Genomic DNA, 22,222 nt, shown 5'->3' with positions numbered 1-22,222 from the left:
TAGACCAGTTCCGTCGGTAGGTGAATTGTAGGGTGTGCAGTGTGGGTGGTAGCATGCTGCAGATGTACTCTTTAACCAGCCTCTCAAATCATTTGCTTGTAATTGAGGTGAGTGCGACAGGGCGCCACTTGTTCAGGCATGCTACCTTGGATTTCTTAGGTACAAGGACAATGATGGACGATTTGAAACGGGAGGGCACTACACACTGGGAGAGGGAGGGATTAAAAGTGTCCGTAAACGCACCAGCCAGCTGTTCAGCACACACTTTGAGGATGCACCATACTGGGGGTGGTTGACATCCGTCTGTCTCGAAGGACAATGGGTGATGATCATCATTATCACAAGCCTGGGCAGAAGGTCTGAAAGGTATGAGATGACCAGTCATTGAGATCCCCCTCTCGGCCTCACCAGTGTAGTCCAAAGGAAAGCTTATGAAGCCATACGTTTGGCACCAGCTTGGCTGCAGGAGCTGCCGGAAGGATGTTCAATGGCATCCAGCCGCCTTAGGGGCTCCACTCTGGATTTGCCTTCGTCTCTCCCGAGGCTGTCCACAGGACAGTAGGGCTATTTATCCAAGGCTGGGGATCTGGTTCATGAGCACCAGGGCGTGTCCACACACTAGTGGGCCTGTGTGCTATGTGTGCAGTGGCCAGAACTCCTCCCTGTCCTCTGTCGTTCAGCCCGAGTCCGAAAGGAGTTCAGTTTCCATAGTTTCCATGTGTTGAAGCAAAGAGGCACTACATAAGGCTCGCTGTTGGAGAGGCTGTGTACTGGCAGGGAGAGACTTACACATTCAGCTCTCCGTTTCACAAGACTGCTAGGCAGCAGTGGAAGCTGAAAGGGAGAGCGATAAGCACGACCCACTACACTACCACACGAGACACATCACTACATCCAACATACTAAAGCATGCATATACATACAAATATATTTTGCACATAATTACATTCATAAACTAACCTACAAAATCACACATATGTACACACACTTGGTACAAATTTGCACTCTTACACCAGAAATAAACAGACCTAGAACATTTTTCCCTCTGACTTAATGGAACTTCAAAAGGATTGCCTGAATCCCTAGAAAAAATGGCCATTCACTTAACTTGCTGGGAAGTTGTGCTGGCTTCTGATGGTAGGTCATCGACATGAATTGTTCACTCTTTTTCTCTCTCTATAGATGCTGCTGAGGTTTCATATACTTTCTGTTTCTGCTGCATTTTCACCCAAATTAATGATGGTTGACTGGGGGAACCCCTGTGGAGTTTCCAGATATTAATATTTCATTAGGCAAGACCATAAAATGTATCATACTTACAGCACTCAATGGGATTGGATGAAACCTGCAGAGAGATCGTTCTACCATTGGGTTGTGGAATGTGCACACGGAAGACCAGCCGTACTCTTGTATTCTTCCTTCCAATGTCAGTCTCACCTTTCCTCAGTTCAATGTCAGAATTTCGAAGCTTCAGTATCCCAGCACAATCAATGCTGTTGGAGAGAGAAAACATTTGGTGTTAGGATGACAAATTTTTCATCCAAACTGATATTTTTCCACCAAGAATGTATAAGAGGGAACAGGAATTATTTTTCTCTCAATTGCAACATTCAAATAGTGGGTGAGGGGTTTTAAACACACACAGGGAAACACTCGTGCTTGTACGCAAGCACATACAAACACATGTGCACGTACACATGTAACTTTATCAATGCATTCAATTGCAATGTTCAATAATTTAAGTGTCATCTTAAATCCAGAAGAAAAAGGTGTCACGGTAGGGTTGTAGTTAGTGTAGCACTACTTCAGCGCCAGCAACATGGGTTCAATTGCCGCCACTGTCTGTAAGAAATTTGTATGTTATCTCTGTGACCACATGGGTTTACTCCAGGTGCTCTGGTTTCCTCCCACCTTCCAAAAGGGGTTAGTTAGTTAACTGGTTCCAGGGATGTAATCCTGATGACGTGCTTTTGCACCCTCTCCAAAGGCTTGACATTCTTTCTACAATGAGGAAACCAGAACTGAATGCAATGTGGCCTAAATTAGAATTTTATAAAGCTGCATCATAACTCTCCAAGTTTGGAACTCAGTTTCTCAAAGGCAAGAATGTCAGCTGCCAAGGTTTCCTTGTCCTCCCTTCTTACTGGAACATGCCTGTCCTGCACTCTGTGCAGATGGCCTTTAAATACCCTCCACATTGAGACGTGGGCGTGCCCAAAAACAGTAACTCCCAATTAACTCCCTCCCTAGTTCCTGCCTAACACTTACATTATTTGCCCTGCTCTGGTGGAATGTTCTTAAGGTTCATTGTGAGGAGAAGTTTGAAGGGATAATAAACTCTTCCAACAAAAGAGAACCTTGCATATATGATACAATGGGGCCGACCTCAAAACATTTTTAAATAGACATGTTATTAAGATAAGCCACTTTAAGGTGGTAACTGGAGAACCCTGTTCCTATTTTATGAACAGTATTTATCCATTTTTCTTTTAGCAAGATCTACATCCGTTCAAATAATGTGCAAGCAATATGAATTGGATGCATTCAGCCCTTGCACTAATGTCAGGATACAACACACATCTCCAGCAAAATTGCTGAAGTTCAAAGTACATTTATTATCAAAGTATGTAGACCAACCTTGTGATTTGTCTTCTTGCTGGCAGCCACAAAACAAAGAAAAACAATAGAACCCATTAAAAAAAACACACACATACACACACAACAAGGACCATCAAACAAACAACGTGCAAAAAAAATTGTGCAAACAATAAAAAAGTAAACATAAGTTCACATGAAATAGGAGCAGGAGTAGGCCATCTAGGCCATCGAGCCTGCTATGCCATTCAATAAGATCATGTCTGATTTGGCCATGGACTTATCTCCACCTACCTGCCTTTTCCCCATAATCCTTAATTCCTCTACTATGCATAAATCTATCCAAACTTGTCTTAAATGTATTTACTGAGGTAGCCTCCACTGCTTCATTGGGCAGAGAATTCCACAGATTTTCCACTCTCTGAGAAAAGCAGTTCTTCCTCATCTCCGTCCTAAATCTACTCCCCTGAATCTTGAGGCTATGTCCCCTAGTTTTAGACTCACCTACCACTGGAAACAACTTTCCTGCCTCTATCTTATCTATCCCTTTCATAATTTTATATGCTTGTACAACATCTCTCAATCTTCTGAATTCTAGCGAGTACAGTCACAAGCAACTCAATCTCTTCTCATCGTCTAACCCCCTCATCTCTCAAATCAACCTGGTGAACCCTCTCTGCACCACCTCCAAAGCCAGTATACCCTTCCTCAAGTAAGGAGACCAGAACTGTATGCAGTACTCCAGGTGCGGCCTCCCCAGTACCCTGTACATTTGCAGCATAACCTCCCTGCTCTTAAATTCAATGCCTCTAGCAAAGAAGGCCAACATTCCATTTGCCTGCTGCACCTGCAAACCAACCTTTTGTGACTCATTCACAAGCACTCCTAAGACCCTCTGCACAGCAGCATGCTGCAAATGTTTACCATTTAAATAATAATTTGCTCTTCCATTTCTCCCTTCAGTGTGGATGACATTGTATTTACCAACATTGTATTCCATCTGCCAGACCCTTGCCCACTCACTTAACCTATCTAGATCTCTCTGCAGACTCTCCGTATCTTCTGTACAATTTGCTTTTCTACTCTATTTAGTATCATCAGCAAACTTAGATACACTCTTCCAGATCACTAATGAATATCATGAACAGTTGTGGGCCCAACACCGACCCCTGCAGCACACCGCTCACCACTGATTGCCAACCAGAGTAACACCCATGTATCCCAACTCTCTGCTTTCTATTGGTTAACCAATCCTCTATCCATGCTAATACATCATCCCCAACTCTATGTATCCTTATCTTATGGATGTCTTTTATGATGCAGCTTATCGAATGCATTCTAGAAATCCAAGTAAATAACATCCATAAACAAATGACAAAAGAACATGAACTGCAGAGGCCACAGCCACAGAGCCAGCTCAGTACTGTAGCTGGTCCAGGAGCCCGATGGCTACAGGCCACAGCCACAGAGCCAGCTCAGTACTGTAGCTGGTCCAGGAGCCCGATGGCTACAGGCCACAGCCAGAGAGCCAAAGCCACAGAGCCAATTCAGTACTGTAGCTGGTCCTGGAGCCCGATGGCTACAGGCCACAGCCAGAGAGCCAATTCAGTACTGTAGCTGGTCCAGGAGCACGATGGCTACAGGCCACAGCCAGACAGCCAGTTCAGTACTGTAGCTGGTCCAGGAGCCCGATGGCTACAGGCCACAGCCACAGAGCCAATTCAGTACTGTAGCTGGTCCTGGGGCCCGATGGCTACAGGCCACAGCCAGAGAGCCAATTCAGTACTGTAGCTGGCCCAGGAGCCCGATGGCTACAGGCCACAGCCAGACAGCCAGTTCAGTACTGTAGCTGGTCCAGGAGCCCGATGGCTACAGGCCACAGCCACAGAGCCAATTCAGTACTGTAGCTGGTCCAGGAGCCCGATGGCTACAGGCCACAGCCAGACAGCCAGTTCAGTACTGTAGCTGGTCCAGGAGCCCGATGGCTACAGGCCACAGCCACAGAGCCAATTCAGTACTGTAGCTGGTCCAGGAGCCCGATGGCTACAGGCCACAGCCAGACAGCCAGTTCAGTACTGTAGCTGGTTCAGGAGGCCAAGGCCTGCAGGCCACAGCCACAGAACCAGTTCAGTAAAACAACCTGAGCAGGAGCCCAAGGCCTGCAGGCTACAGCCACAGAACCAGTTCAGTGCTGAGTTGAGTGCAGATGGTTGTGGGCCACAGAATCCACAAAATATTGGTTTGCTTTTTGCTCTCGGGCCCAGGCCCCGTCAATTTGATTCGGCCCAAGGTCTGTTCCAGCAAAGGCCACCTCGGCAGTACTTTCATTCTCAAGAGTCCAGTTCACCAAACACTTTAGGATATCACAAAAACGCCAGATCGAACAGATACTTCAAAAGCACAGATCCAAAAGGGAGATTACAGAGTGTGAATTGCAGTGATTGTAGTACAGTAAAAGTGGAATTAATAGAATAGTTAGTAGCTTTGTCTGCTGCCTGTAAAGTGTCACAGTGTCTCACCACCACCATCTTTGTTACAAAATTACTGGATAAAATAGATATTTTTTTTCTGAAACCTGTCACTAGCTCAAGATGCCTCAAAGTGCACTGTAGCTATTGAAATGCTTCTTGTGTAGGTACTGCTGTAATGCAGGAGACTCAGCAGACAATTTTCACACAGCAAGATTTCCAGCTAAAAGCGGGTAATTGCCAATCAGTGTGTTATTGTGATTGGAATTGAAGTGTAACTAATGGGAGGGATACTGGGAAGAGTTCCTCTGCTCTTCACAATATCTGCTGTGGAATGATTTAGTTCCATCCAAGCAGGCAGAATGAATCCAAACTTAACATTTCTTGAAACAGTAGTATGTATGACAACAGCACCTTGTGGTAATGCACTGGACCTTCAACCACCAGAGAAGGATTTCAATCCACCATCTTATACTTCATAGTTAACACCTAAAAACACCAGGATTAGTAAGATTTTCAGCTTGTTAGCTCTCGCAAGCTCTTTGTTTGTTTGTTATGTTCCATGTCATATGATGTGGGCGATCATGGTCTTTCCAAGACCATGATTGTTCTTGGCAAATTTTTCTACAGAGATGGTTTGCCATTGCCTTCTTCTGGGCAGTGTCTTTACAAGATAGGTTACCCAGCCATTATCAATACTTCAGAGATTCTCTGCCTGGCATCTCCAGGGCTTGTGATATGCACCAGCTACTCACACGACCATCCACCAGCTGCTCCCACGACCTCACGTGACTCTGATCATGGTGGTGAAAGGGAGAAGCAGGTGCTATACCTAGCCCAAGGGAGACATGCAGGTTAGCAGAGGGAAAGAGCACTTTACACCTCATTTTCTCTTGTTTGTAATATGTTAAAACGAATCAGTTAATCAGTTCTCCGCAAATAACACAACATTTCACCTCATATTGTGTTATTGCCATCTGGTTAGACTGTAGAATAGCTCAACAATATAGAAAATAGACTCTTTGATACACTGACGCACATATACACATACATACCCACATGTATATATATTGGGGTCATTATCTCAGTTAGTTTGGCACAACATTGTGCTCTGAAAGGCCTTTTCTCCTTGGTGCATAGGAGAATGAGGGAGATTTAATAGAGATAAACAATATTATGGGAGCTATAGATGGGGTTAATGAGATTTTTTGAACTGAGGTTAGGTGAGACTAGAATTAAAGGTCATAGGTTAAGAGTGAAAGGTGAAATATTCAAGAGAAAACTGAGGAGAAACTTCTTCACTCAGAGGGTGGTATGAGTCAGGAACGAGCTGCCAGTAGAAGTGGTAGATGCAAGTTCGATTTCAACAGTTAAGAGAAATTTGGTTAAGTACCTGGATGGGAGGGGTATGGAGGGGTATGGTACAAGTACGGATTGATGGGACTTGGCAGAATAACAGTTCGGCTTGTATTAAATGGTCAGAAGGGTTTGTTTGTGCTCTGTAGTGCTCTATGACTCTTATGATTCTATTCTGATGTTTGGACATTCAGGTGTAAACACATCCACACATGCATGCACAAATACACATGTAAAAATGTGTTAATAAGTACAGAAATTCAGGCGTATACATATATATGAGTATAGACAAACTCACAAACACACACACACCATTCCCCTTTGCTCTGTATACAAATGCACTGAGCTCCATTTATGCTGCAATTTCAACCAACTTTGATTCTGTTTCCATGTCCACATTGCTGGAGTGAGGATCTGCAATTACTGCAACGTGGAGATCTTGACAGATGACACCGTGGTAAAGCAGCTAGCACTACTGACTCACAGAAACCTGGGTTCAATTCTGACCTTAGGTGCCAACTCTGAAGAATTCACAATTCATTTCCACTCAGGTGTTCTGGTTTCCTCCCACATTTCAAATGTAACTGGCGGGTAACTTGGCCACTGTAAAGTACCCTTCACTATGGATAAGTGGCAAATGAAATAAAAAAGGAAGTTGATAGGCATGAGAGAGAGAGAGTAGATTTTATGTCTACAGAGAAATAAGATGTGTGTGTATGGGTTGACTTTGTCAATGGACCAAATGGACTCCTTCCACACTGTAAGAGAAAGGATAGTTTTAACCTTGAACCTGAATTCACACTCAGTACCATAACAGGACTGTTCAGCCTTAGGACCAGCACTATTTTAATTTCACCAGCTGTTATAAGCCATGAGCTGAAGATTTTTGACATAGACTGTGTCTGAAGGAGACTCACTTTGCTCTCATGTTATTTTCTGGCAGTAGAGGGATCTCCAGAACCTTGGTGTTGCTGATGATGCTTTCATGGCTGGTTGTAGAAACCGTCTTGCCAGTGATCCGATGGACTTGGTAGAAGGCATGTGGTCTCAACAGGCGGTCGTCTGCTGTCCCGATGAACAGCTGCAGTGTGAGGGGTTCACTTTCCATGTAGCCATGAAGCTGGCAATAAAACAGAGAGAAAGAAAATCAATGTTCAACATCAAGCACTAAAGACCAATTAATTTTTTTTATATAGGCCAGAGCCAAAAACAGGCAAGAAAATTGCTGACAGGTGCGATGTCTCATTTTTGAAGTAACAAATTATGAAAATGTATTTAGTGTGCTTCATATTAAAGGTAATTTTACAAGATTATGTTCTTTAAGGTGGTTATGGAACTGTTTCTAAAGATCGAAAATAGCAGTTTGATGACTTACTGCATGATTATTTTCAAAAAGTTCTGCTTTCATATTCATTTCATTATGTGGATAAACCATGTTGCACACTGGATCTCAGATACATACAGTACAGAAGCCAGTCCTTAGACCCAGCAAGCCAATACTGACCATCAAACATCAAACATACTAATTCTTTAATTTTCCTCACATTTTCATCAACCCAAACCCACCTCCAACAATACACATGAGGGGCAATATAGAACAGTGAATTAACCTATCAGCCTCCAGATTTTAGGGCTGTGGGAGGAAACTGGAGCATTCAGTTACAGAGAGAACACACAGACTCTACACAGACAGCATCGAAAGTCAGGATCGAACTCAGGACTCAGGCACCGTGAGGTTGTTGCCTCTACTAGCTGCACCACTCTGCCACCCTTGCACACTATGTTCCTTGAGCCGCATTATGTTCAAATTTTCTAATGAGAAATCAAAAAAATCATGCCTTGAACTTGTACAATAAATAACTCACAGATTGAAAAGCTGAAATGTTTTCTGCTCTCCAATCAAAACACTTATCGAAGTTCACTCATGTGAGGCAAATATTGTAGACTGATTTCCAGGTTTTATTGCCCATCTCCATTTGCCTTTTGGGAAAATGGAAGTGAGCTTTCCTCTTAAACAATGTTGTCCAAGAGAAAATGTGCCCCTGAGTAGTACTGGCAGGGAAGGACAGGATTCTGTACCTATGACAGAAGGAACACAGTAGTGGGTGCTTTGGGGGGGGGGGGGGGGGGGCAGAATTCTACTGTATGCAAAGAATTCTACTGGGTATCATAGATGGAGGATGACCATAAGACCATAAGATATAGGAGCAGAATTAGGCCATTTGGCCCATTGAGTCTTCTCCATCATTTCAATATAGCTGATCCATTTCCCTGTCAACCCCATTCTCCTGCCTTTTCCCTGTAACCTTTCATACCCTGACTAATCAAGAAAGACAAATTAGACAGGAAAGTCTTGTAACTGCTAGAGGCTAGGAACCTGTGAGGCAACTTGATTGAAAGAACACAAGTCCATTGTGTCATAGAGCCCTGCAACACAGAAACAGTCCCTTCATCTCATCTAATCCATGTCCAATCCCCTCTGCCCGTTCCCAGGCCACTGCTCTGCCTACTGCTCTCATCCATGTACATATTGAACTTCTCTTAAATATTGCAATCAAACCCCTGTCCACCACTTCCAATGACAGCTCGTTCCACACTCGCACCGCCCTCTGAATGAAGAAGTTCCCCTCAGGTTCCCCTTAAATATTTCACCTTTCGTCCTTAACCCATGACCTTGAGTTGTTTCCCAACCTCAGGAGAAAAAAAGCTTACTTGCATTTACCCTAGTCACAGTACACCCTACATAATTTTGTATCCTCTATAAGATAACCCCTCTGCAATCATTCTCCTGTGCTCCAGGGAATAAAGTCCTGACCGATTCAATGTTTCCCTATAACTCAGGTCCTCAAGTCCCAGCAACATCCTTGTGAATTTTCTGTACACCCTTTCAAGCTTATTAATATCTTTCTTGTAGGTAGACTACCAGAACCATCCACAATTCTCCAAATTCAGCCTCACCAACATATAGCACAACTTCAACACAGTATCCCAACAACTGCACTTATGATGGCCAACGTGCAAAAACTTTCTTTACAACCCTGTCTACCTACAATGCCACTATCAAGGAATTATGGGTCTATATTCCCATTTCCCTTTGTTCTACCAATCAGCTTAGCACACTAACGTTCACTGTTGTGCAAGTCCTACCCTGCTTTGTCCTGCTGAAATGCAACACCTCATACTAGTTTGTATTAAATTCCACCTGCCATTTTTCAGCCCATTCTCCCAGCTAGGTGAGATTATATTGCAAGCTTTGAAAGCTTTCCTCACTGTCCATTAGGTCCTCAGTTTTGCTATCATCCTCAAACTTGCTGGTCCAGTTTACCACATTATCATCTAAATCATCTATATAGATGACCAACAATGGACCCACCACTAGTCACAGGCCTCCAGTCAGAGCGACAGCCATCTACCACCACTCTCTGGCTTCTTACACAAAGCCAACTTACTACTTCATTTTAAATGCCAAGCAACCTAACCTTCTGGGCCAGACTCCTATGATGAACTTTGTCAAAGGTCTTGCTGAAGCTCAGATTCCCCATGTCCTTCATGGCAGCTTTTCTACTGCATATACATGGGAGGTGGGTGGGGGGCATATCTGCAAGCTTCGATTTACATCTTAGCATTCAGCATGGCTGAATGCTTAGATTCAGCATTGGTTCCTTAAGTTTGTTATAGCCGGGGAGGGGGGCAGGGGTTAGTAGTGGGGATACTCTCCCAATGGCGTGGGTCTCAAGTAACCTCTGCCAACCAAGTCCAGCTCCCAGCTTTCACATGGGGCTTAGCAACTAAACCCAACAGAACAGTTTCTACTGACAAGAGAAGGGGCAAAGTCGGGTTGCCGGTGCCTTAAAACCAATTGCTTTGGAGAGATGGGGCTCATCAGCCATATTTGGTAGCTCATCCAGGAGAAGGAAAATGCTGACTTCAGACACTCTCTGCTACAGCAAATCATGAGGAATGCCTCGGGAGTAAACCCTGAGAAAGAATCCAGGGCTGGGGTCCCTAAGGCATCTATGTTGAAATCAACTCCTACAACGCTACTGGTGCTAAACTGTATCAGCCTCTGCCGTTCCTTTGGATTCACCGGCTATGCAGAAAGAGGGAATCTGCTACATGGGCATCAGCTTGCTCTCCCTATCGTACAGCCCAGGCTTGTGATTAACATAGACAGTTAGGATGCAACATCCACGGGTGATTCCGACCAATAGAGGGTCTCTAAATTCAGCACGGCATTGATACATGTTACTGCATGAATTGCCATAGCTCTACTTTTTGAATCTCTCACACAATTTTGTGAACCCATCCAGGAACCTGGAGTGGCCTTTGGTGTTAGGGACTCCACACAAGGACGATCTCCAATTATCTCCAATTTTTAGGCATGTACAGAATGTACAAATACTAGTAGAAGACATTTTTAAAAATGGTGAAACATACATTTAAGAAAAGAAATATCAATAGCAAGAACCACTCGAAGACCATCAGCAGGAAAATAGAAGTGAAATTAGTGGTTATGCAAACGATATTATATATGCCCCAGTGGGAGGTAGAACTGATTACAGAAAATAACCTTGCCTTGATCACAAAGCTGAACTTATTCTGTTTAGGTACAACGTGATGCACTATAAAAGGGTTTAAGATAGAGAAGGGGAAAGATTTGGAGGTCAGATAGCAAACTATCGTCAAACTATTTCAAAGGAATACAGTCTGGCAGCCAAAGAGGTCGCTGGTTAACACAGAGTTTACAACGTACAAAATAATATTGTATGATATATTGAAAGAATATATTGATATACTGCATATGTGTGAACCCAAATGCATTGTAAAGGATGTAACAAGGTTCTATTTTGATCATTCACCACTGAATTCTGCATAATAATCATTCCAGAACTAACACCACTTAAGAAATTTACTTTCTGTTTCCCTCATGAAAGCAGTGCTAGCTGTAAAATGGCAACTCAGTGTGGTCCCTTTGGATTAAAGAATGTCCCAACTTCCTAACGTTGCCCCAAAATTCAAAGGATGCTGGTAGGATAGGGTTCTGGATTTTCATTCCTAGTATGTTGTGTTTAATACATTAAACAGTAGTTGCAATGCATTTGCCTCTGCTGCCAACATTCATTTGCATTGACTTAAATTGAGATTGGTCATGAGTTTTATGACAGTGGTATCTGAATCATAGGACAACGTGGTTATGAAGTAAAAGTTCATTTTCATTTTCCTTTCCCCAACACTCAGAAGGACCAGAAGATTCATGTAGTGGATGTGACAACGTCTTTTTTTCCTAGACAGATTATGTTAACCAGCAAATTAAAGCTTTCTCCTTCAAGCCTCCCTGGGAAATTTTTGGACATGGATGATCCTGGTTGATATTGTTGGACATTGGTCCTTGGCCAGCAGCTATTCCCTCTATGGAAGACACCTCAGTTTCCAGGCACAAGACCCTACATGAATCAGGGTTTCATTAAGGCCTTGACACAGACTCAAATCTGGAAATTCAGATGATTTTCACATCACATCAGACAGCACACATACTTAGCAAATTGGAAAGAAAATATTAGCCATATTTAGAGTAATGCAAGCAGCTATGTGAGGATACATCCTACTACATCTAATGTAAGTGTCCAATAATTATGATCAAGCTTAGGTTAAAAATAATAAATGGTCCAAATGTAATGAAACAGACCATGACTAAGGCTAATAGCAAAACAATACTGCTGAATTGATCAGGAAATATAGTTTCCCACTAAAATCTTTGTGCTAAAGCTTCCCATTCCCTGAATTTTGTTCACAGAAATCCCAGGCATCCACCACTGAGATGTCATCAAGTGATTGAGCAATGACAGCAAAGAGCTCCAGAGGCAAGAAACACAAGAGAACAGTTTAGATATATATTTTTTTCAATTTGATACGGTCTGAATTAAGAATTGCAATAATGATATTTGAGTACAATAGAAACCAAAAGTACTTAACTTTTCACAAAGAAAAAGAATCACATTTTAAAAATTTCCACATGGGGAGTTTACAACATGTACTTGCATAAGTAATGAGTATTTTTATGGCCATGTAATGTGTTAAGGTGTAATTATAGTTTTGATTGCTGTTAATTCCTGACCTAGGTATGATATAAAATTTTCAGAGCATTTTAACAATTCATAAAAAAGCCCACATTTTTGTAAGCTTAATTATATTAGAACTGCAATCTGTGCTGCGTTTGATGACAGACTGAAATACAGAAAGCAATTTCAACTACACATTCCCAAATATTCTTAAGTCGCAAATGGAAATAATGGTAAGCATTTGTAATTTTGACATCATCATTATTTTTTAAATCCATCTATGATGTTACCTATTAGTATCTAACCAAGGGAAAAATCCTAGCAAAATCATTGCTGAGTTCATCAAGGCAGTTGGTTATAATGAGTAATATCCTGCTTGGTATCTACTTTTCTGTTGGTGTCACAGAGTAATAGAATCATATAGCGTGGGACAGGCCCTTTGACCTATCTCATCTATGCTGTGTGACCTAGCGATCAAGTCCCATCTAGCTATGGTTGACACAGAGCTCTCTAAATCTCTCATAACTTTGTGCTTATCTTGTTGGATTTTAAATGTGGCTAATGTGCCAACCTCATCCACTATTTCTGGCAGCTCATTCCAAACAGCCATAACCTCTTGCATAAAGAAGCTGCTCCTGATGGCTCCCTTAAATATATTGCCTCTGACCCTAAACTTATGTCCTCTTGTCCTTAGGACCTCCTCCCTAGGAAAAAGACAATGTACATTCACGCTATGTATGTCCTTCATGATTTTATATATGTCTATCTAGTCATTCCCCTGTAACCCCGGCAAACTATTTCCCTTTGCAAATAGGTGCTGTCCTCCAATTCCATTCCAAAGTTAGACAGACCAAGTTTCCATCCTAATCTTCAGTGCTATTCAAATAGTGTTTACTATCTCTCCCTCTGACCATGTGGGTTTCCCTCAGATGCTCTGGTTTCCTCCCACATGGGAGTAAAATCAAACTGCTGGAGGAACTCAAGAGGTCAAGCAGCAGCTGTAGGAAGTGAGTAATTGTTGACATTTTGGGTCAAAATGGTTACGGGTGGTGATCTGAAGTTCTTTGTTTATAGATAATGGTGGAAAGGGAGCCAATTGAAGATCCTAAGAGAATTGGATAGATTATTAAAAGAAAACATATTCCAAAGTTACAGAGAAAAAAGCTGCAATGGACTGACAAGACCATTCTGCAAAGAGCAAGCACAGACTCGATGAGATAAAATTTCCCTCCAGCATGCTGTGACAATTCTATGATGAACTAAGGGCCTACCAAGTCCAAACAAAGATTTATAGATAAATTGTCATCTCTCTTTCTATGCCCCCAATTGCTTCTTTTTTTGATGAGCCTGCTAGAGCTTTGTGCCAGTGTGATAAAACCCTGAGAGCATCTGCAAACAGTACAGTTTTGTTTAAAGTGACAACATCTACACTGGCAAAGGCCAGCAAGAAAAATAACACAAATGCAGCAACCAGCCAAGACTGCCTTCAAGCCAGTATTCTTTGAATAAATCTTCATTAAAAGAAAGAAAACATTGCAAAATTTCAACAAATAAGCACTTACATGGCACAATATCTGCAGGACTGTTGTGATCAGAAAAAAAAATGTTATCTTTTCTTAATTACATGAAGTCCCTTTGAAAAGTAGTACACTCAGCACACAACAGCAATGTACAATGCTGTGTCAGTAACCCCCAATAGTAACCTTCAAAAGGTGGTCTCACAAGCAAAGTTATTGCTAGCGCTCTGTGCAAAAATAATATTGTAGTGCACAGCAATTTCTGGCCCAGGATCAATCAATCACAACCTCCCTTTCCAAATTCTACAAGTTTGTTACTGACTTTGATACTACTGATCTTCTAATGTTGACTTCATTTTGTACTTGATCCATTTTTAACTCGTGAGATTGTGAGGTTTGACATTTCATCTTTTGGCAAAAAATAAATGGGGGCACTGTTATGTTTTGTAACTCCAAAACATAAAACTAATTGAAAGCAAAAACACAGAGCTGAGAACGCATGTCTTCATTTTGTTTTTTGCTTTACTTTAGCAAGATGTGCATATGATGACGTGGTGGCATGATGACGCATGCCATTCAAGTACTTTTATATATAACCTGTAAGGAACTACATAAACAAAAGAAGAAGGCTTAATCAAACAATATGTTTACAATATCACTGGAATATTACTGAATTATTAAGTGCACAACACTCCTCTATTCTTAGCTATAAATATGGATTAAGTTATCCCATTCAGGCCTAAAGATTTCATTGCTGTGGAGGAAATCTTACTCTTTGTGGGATAACGTCTTTCCTGACAAAGGGGAGTCACTCCGCTTGGCAGGTGAGACTTATGACTGTAAAACAAACTCATGTTCTGGAGTCTATTTTGTGGCAGTGGTAAGAGTTGACTCTGGGACTGCAGGAAGTGGTTCTGACAGCTTTGGACAACTTTCTTCGCTAACAATCGTCTCTGCTCTCCTCAACTGATCGATGTGTCATCTCCAGATGACATCCGAGTGGAGGAGAGTGGTCCAGTTCTTTGCCTAATCTTGACCAATAACCACTTTTGATCAAAATTGTAGTCCTTCGCTAGGACTGCTTATCAAGGAGTGAAATATCGAACCTCCTTGTTTGAGGAGCTCTCAACTTGTCTCAGCTGTTTGTTCTGCATTCGCCTTCTGAGATTAGGTTTGAGGACGTCTGAGCATGAACAACCCAGGAGCAACATAGCTGGTGAGTTGCTGGTTGTGGAGTGTGCTGTATTAAAATATGCACGGAGGAAATTGAGGAGCTTCAGATTCAATGTTAGTGTAGTGTGTTCTGCTGACAGTGCATTCTTTAGACTCTGCATAAAACTTTCCACCATTTATAGCAGTAATTTATAGCTGTGTGGTATGGTACAAATATAACATATCATATTCCATTCATTTTCAGGAATGAATGAAACTGTTCTGCAACAAACTGTGGTCCACTGTCACTGACTTATGGTTCTGGAACACCAGTCCTTGAGACGAGGCTACTCAACACATCAACAGTGTGTGAGACTGTAGTGGAGGCTATTGGGAACAATTCTAGCCACTTTGTGGCTGCACCCACTACTACCAAGAAATTAGTGCCCATGAGTGGTCCAGCAAAATCCACATGATTCATCTGCTTGGGCAATGCAGGCCATTCCCAGGGATGGAGAGGCACTGCTTTTGGCATATTCCGGACATGTTGGCATCCTGAACAGTACATAGCGAGCTGCTCAATCTGCTGGTCTATCCCAGGTCACTAGACAAAGTTTCAAGCCAACAATTTCATTTTGACCATGCTTAAATGACCAGCATGTAGCTCCTCCAACACTTTAGCTCTCAGCTTGGATGGTACAGCTCTCAATGTCCATATAAGGCAACCCCCATTAAGTTTATCCTGCTCTGGTAAAAATGGGAGGACTGGGATATCTGCTGCACATTCCAGCCATTTTGGGTGGCCTAGTAGACCTGAGGTCACGACAGGAGGAACGTCCTCTTTTGTAAATGACTCAAATATTTCCTTTTCCAAGGATAAGCATGACAATCCATCAGTATTTCCTTGATTAATCACTCTTTTGAATTTGACCTTTTTTGCAATTGTGTCCTCCAAGAAACAGAGCCCGTCTCTGCATTCACGGATTCTCTGACACACTTCTATGGATTGAAAATGGACACTAGTGATTGATGATGAGTAATGAGGGTAAGCTGTCTCCCATGCAAGTACTGGTTGAATTGTTTTACACCCCAAATCAGTCTCAAGGCCTCTCTGTCATCAGTGCACAATGTTTCTCTGCAGCAGCAAGGGACTGTGATGCAAAGGCTATGGAACGTTCACTTCCATCTCTCAGAACATGACTGCCCCTAAGGCAAGGCATCAAATGCAAGCTTCACTGCATGATGAGGATTATAATGAGTGAGTACAGTGTCTGACATCATCATTTCCTTTACCTTTTTGAAAGCCACCTGATACTGCTTTGTCCACTGCCATTTCTTCCCGGTCTGTAGTAATGAGTTCAAGGGACATGGCACAGTAGCCAGGTTCAACAGGCATCTGTTATAGTAATTGACAAATCCTAATAAGGACCACAACTGTATCATGTCTTTTGGCTTTGAGGCATCCACCTCTGCTTGAACCTTCTCGGTACATTTCTGTAAATTCTCGTGTGTCAATGCTGTGACCACAGTAAGTTCAAAGTTCCAAGTACATTTACTATCAAAGTATGCAAACACTATACAACCTTGAGATTTTTTTTTTCTTACTGGCAACCACAAAACAAAGAAATCTCAAAAGAACCCATATAAAAAAGACTGTCAAACATCCAATGCACAGAGACAGAACAAAAAAACAAACTGTGCAAATAATAAAAGCAAGCAAATAGCTTCAGAACTGAAGTTTTACAGAAGACACAAAGGCAGACATCATTGCAGCTGGAGCAGGCCACAGCCTCAGCTCAGTGTGGAGCTGAGTAAATATTGCAGAGCATCAAGCAGAACTGAGCAGAACTGGCCCTCGCCTCACCTCCAGACCTGACACCCTGACCTTTTCAATCTGGCCCGGTGCTTAAATCATCCAAACATTAGGTCGTTCCCTGCTTCTCGACACTCTAGAGCCTGAGCATTATTTCACTTTCAGACTGGCGACCTCTATTCCAAATGTTTCTGCATTACTTTCATGATATCAGCAAAGCTCATTTCAGCTGGTTTGGTTGGGGGTGTTAAATTTCTAAGCAAACTGTATGAGCTTCTATCCAGTACACTGCGCAAAACTGGCACTTGCTTTGCATTGGCTATTTTATTTGCTTCAAAATACTGCACAATTGCTCAATATACTACATCAAGTTATCTTTTATGCAATCAAATGCATCTGTTGTCCTAATGTAATCAGTAATTTCTGCTATATATATATTATTAACACCTGTTTATGAACCTATGAATTTGTCTGTATTCTGCCTTTTTTAAACTCAACCTTCTCTATCCCTTCCCAAAGAAGTGCTGCACAGTTCTCTTATTCAACTGTTTCTTGCTACACTTCTTAAAAACTCAAATGTCTCGCGGCACTTCAATAGATTCGCTTAAAGCTTCCTTGTCACCGCTGTTATGTTTTGTAACTCCAAAACACAAAACTATTTAAAGCAACAACATGCAGCTGGGAATTTGTGTTTTAGTTTCATTTTTACTTGAGTGAGATGTGCACATTATGCTGTGGTGATAGGATTACGTATGCCATTCATGTACTTTTACATATAACCCATAATGAATTATGTAAACAAACAAAGAACGCTTAATCAAACAATATATTTACAATATTACTGAAATATTAAATACACAATCACAATTTTTGGCATGAGTCTTTTGTGTTCAATCATCCTCTTCAACATCCACTCCCTGCCCTGTTCACTTGCCCATGAAACCACAGGAGATACAACACATCTCCTTTTAACTCTTCCTTTCCTACTATCCTTGGAATTAAACAATCTTGTCATTTGAAGCACTGATTCATTTGTAGTTCTTACAATCTAGTGCTCACAATATGGTTTGAACAAACGAATGATAACTGGGTGGAGACAGAAAGGAAGACAGATGTTAGAATATGAAGGAACAAAAATCAAACTGCTGAAGGAACTCAGCTGATCAAGCAGCATCTATAGAAGGAAATGAAGGTGAGATTGACAAGACAGTACCAATGCAGTCATCGATGTAGCACAGCAGGAGTTGGGGAGTGGTGCCAGAGTAGATTTGGAACAAAGACTGCTCGACGTAGCCAATGAAAAGACAGGCATTGCTCAGGACCATGTGAGTACCATTTCCCTCTACAGATGCTGCCTGACCTGCTGAGCTCCTCAGAAGCTTGTTTTGTGCAGAAGATTGGATGAGTATTTTGCAGACCACCTGCATTTAGTCCACCAGGATGGTTCCTGACACTTTTAATTTTCCATCCTATTCCCACTCTCACCTATCAGTTTGTAGTCTCCTGTATTGTTGAAGCTAACACTGAAAACCAGCATCTCTTCTGCTATAGCACATTGGTACCCTGCAGACTCTGTATCAAACTTTAAAACTTCAAATAACCACTTCTGTGTTTGTACTGATTGTTTTGATTTAGGTCATTCACCTGTAATAATAAGACCATAAGATCATAAGATATAGGTGCAGGCCCTTTGGCCCATTGAGTCTGCTCTGCCATTTCATCTTTGCTGATCCAAATTTCCTCTCATCCACAATCTCCTGCCTTCTCCCCGTATCCCTTCATGCCCTGACCAAGCAAGAATCTATCAACCTCTGTCTTAAATGTACATAAAGGCTTGGCCACCACAGCTGCCTCTGGCAAAGAATTCCACAGTTTCACCACTCTCTGGCTAAAGAAATTCCCCCTTATCTCCATTCTAAAAGGACAACCCTCTATTCTGAGGCTGTGTCTTAGACTCTCCCACCATAGGAAACATCCTCTCCACATCTACTCTATCAAGGCCTTTCACCATTCAATAGGTTTAAATTAGGTCACCCCTCATTCTTCTCAATTCTAGTAAACAAAGGCCCAGAGCTATCTAATGTTCTCCATATGACAAGCCATTCAATCTTGGAATCATTTTCGTGAACCTTTGAACCCTCTTCAGTTTCAGCACATCCCTTCTAAAATAAGGGATCCAAAACTGTTCATAACACTCCAAGTGAGGCCTCATCAGTGCTGTATAAAGTCTTGACATTACTTCCTTGCTTTCATCATTACTTCCTTTCTTTTAAAATGGCTCAGTTCTCCTCTGTCCATGAGAAAGGCTTGACATAGTGGCCTATAACTCTGCATCTTGCAGTTTTAATATTCATTTGCTTGTATTTTCTCTCTGAATTTCTTACTAATGAACCTCATTAACCTATTAACTACATGACATCATCCGCAAACTATCCCCATAGCAACCAGGGTTCATTGATGAGGATACATCACCTGGAACTAAAGGACAGTGTTTTAGAATAGGGCATTGCCCATTTAAGGAAGAGGAGATGAAGGATTTCTTCTCTCAAAGCATCATGCATGTGTGGAATTCTCTGCCCCAGAGAGTTGTGAAGACTGAGTCACTGAACATTTTCAGTGTTGAGGCAGACAGATTGTTGGATTATAGGGGAATCAAGCGCCATAGGGAATAAGAACAAAAGTTGAAGTGAGGCCAAATTCAGATCAGCTGCAATTTTTTAAGATTAAAGATTAGCTTTATTTGTCACATGTATACTGAAACACAGAAAAATCCAGTGAAATGTGTTACTTGCATCAACCACCAACATAGTGAAGCCCACAAGTGTCACCATGCTTCGGGTATGAACTTAGCATGCCCACAACTTACTAATCCTGACCCATATGTTTTTTGGAATGTGGGAGTCCAGAGCATCCAGAGGAAACCCACACGGTCACAGGGAGAATTTACTAACTTCTTACAGGCAACAGTGAGAATTGAACACTGATCTTCTGAAGGCTGGCACTCTTAAGTGTTACACCAGCCACTATGCTACCCCATGCCACCCAGCCTTATTGAACATCACAGCAACTTTGAAGGCCCATATGGTCAACTCCTCCTCCTATTTCTTATGCTAGGGAAGATTAGTGTTTTGGCAACAGTTTTGAATCTCACGGGGGCAGTCACTACACCTTTGAGTGAACCTAAGGGCTTTGAATAATTGAACAGTTACTGCTTGGAGTTCTGCACTGGCATGGTTCCATAAAATTCAAAAATATCCTGAACGTGGAGCTTTTCTCCAAATCGCAGAGGCTTGCAATTTTCAGTGACTGATGGAGCAGCACTGCATGTCACTGACCTCAGTGAAAATTCTGCACAAACATCTAATGATTTCTGCAATGGGAATTTCTCATTTCCCAAGGTCAGGTGACATCTGACGTCAATTCAAGGTGATGGCTGAAAGGGATCTTTTGTGTTACTTCAATGTATCAGTGGTGTCTGAGCAGCCAATAACATCAATGCTATTAAATGGTACAGTATTATTGACTGCTACTATGAAGGACAATGCTATCTTTTTGTAGTGTCATCTCCTTACCATTGGGCTGGAGGCACAGAAGCCTAAAGTTCCACACCATCAGATTCAATAATAGTTACTTTGTTCAACCTCTCACTTCTTGAACCAACGTAATCACTTCAGTTTACAACACTATGACCACTTTATTCACTTTGCACTAAGTGAACTTTGGTTTGATTTTACAAAGGTATGGGATTTACTTAACCTGAACTTTTAGAACAGAAAAACATAGGAGCAGTAATAGAACACCTGGCCCCTCAAACCTGTCCCACCATTTAATATCATAGCCAAAGTGTTTCAGAACTTCTCTTCTGGGGCAGATGTTCACTGCCCTCAATTCTATGATTTTTCAAAAAATTACCTACTTCTTCCTTAAGTACCCCCAATGACCCCTCCTCCACAACCCTCCTGGCATTCCCTTTTTCTCTCTTCTGCCTTTTGACAGAAGATAAAGGACCTTGAAAGCCTGGCCATCCAGATTTAAGAACACCTCACTGCTGTCAGAATTCTGAACCAGTCACCTCTATCACATCTCCTTCACAATGATGCAGCCACATTCTCGACCTCTTGCATTATTGTCACTTCAGTGCTTCTACTTGCACCCCAGAAAACATCATCATTCCATTAATGGCACTTGTTGCTGTATTTATTGTTGTACTTATCAATACCATGTACCCTGTTTACACTGTGAGCTTCACTTGGGCAAGGAATTTCATCGTACCCTGGTGTACATAATAAATTAACCTGAATCTGTTGAAAAGTTCAGAGATTTTTCACCATCTGCAGGAGGAAGTTCGTATGCACCAAGCCTTAATAAACTATTCCATAATCTTTCAAGTAGCCCTTAGTAATTGTATATCAACACCAAACATATCCAAACCATATAGATGTGACTTTGTCCCATCTATTATTTCCTGACAATGACTTGAAATGTGTGCAGCAACCAATGCAGTAAAGGGAGATCTGCTCTGTAACAGGATACACTCCTCTTAGTGTTCTATCAGGGCACTATGTGTCCCATGACTGCACAGTCAAAATCGACTTGCCTTGTAAAATCACCATTGTGGTTCACTGCCCTTAAGGAGAGTTCAGTTTGATCCGCAGATTTTACCAACACCACTCCTTGTCAGTAAGCAGGGGTAAAGGCATCCACCATGCATGGGTGACCATGCAAATGAGGCCAAATACTAGGGATGGTGTTGGGTGGGGAGCAGTTGCAAAACGTAAGTGGATGGGTGGGGGATAGTAATACACATGGAAGGAAGGGGTGGGTCTCCCAAGGTCAAAGTCAAAATCAAATTTATTGTCATATACACAAAGCATAGGTGCAATGAAAAATTATTTTTAGCAGCATCACAATCATGTATCATAAAACATTAGCTACAAGAACAAAAAACATAAATTAAACATGACTTATACCCTTTTTAATGAGGAAAAAACATAATTACAACAAATAAAGAAGTGGTCAGAGTGTGTAGTGATTATGGTTGTGCCGAATTCCCTTGATTTCCCTTTGAGCATGAAAAGGATTCATTATTCCACATACACTTAACTGTCCCAACAGATCCCAGGGAAAACACTGATCATATGTCAAGCACTAGTTTCAGTGGGGTGTACTCATCATTGAACTATGAGTTAATCATGAAGGTTATGCTCCAATTCCTGTTTCATGAATGAGAAACGCAGTAAAGAAATGCCACACACATTTGAG

At 41.8% G+C, this 22,222-nt stretch overlaps 1 protein-coding gene across 2 annotated transcripts in view; it reads right to left on the bottom strand.

Annotated features, from left to right (window-relative positions):
• Window positions 1-22,222, bottom strand: part of nfatc1 (nuclear factor of activated T cells 1) — a 286,505-nt gene that overhangs the window by 177,633 nt on the left and 86,650 nt on the right. For both annotated transcript variants that reach the window (XM_073050710.1, XM_073050704.1), the window contains exons 4-5: window positions 7,337-7,539; window positions 1,321-1,493 (exon numbers count right to left, since the gene is read on the bottom strand). In XM_073050710.1, the coding sequence (XP_072906811.1) occupies window positions 1,321-1,493; window positions 7,337-7,539 (376 nt within the window). The remainder of the gene's footprint in view (window positions 1-1,320; window positions 1,494-7,336; window positions 7,540-22,222) is intronic.

Source organism: Hemitrygon akajei, chromosome 1, assembly GCF_048418815.1.
Source record: "Hemitrygon akajei chromosome 1, sHemAka1.3, whole genome shotgun sequence".
In the NCBI taxonomy this organism is placed as follows: Eukaryota; Metazoa; Chordata; class Chondrichthyes; order Myliobatiformes; family Dasyatidae; genus Hemitrygon; species Hemitrygon akajei.
The sequence above is the reverse complement of the archived record's forward strand: the minus strand, read 5'-3'. Positions and strand labels throughout refer to the sequence as shown.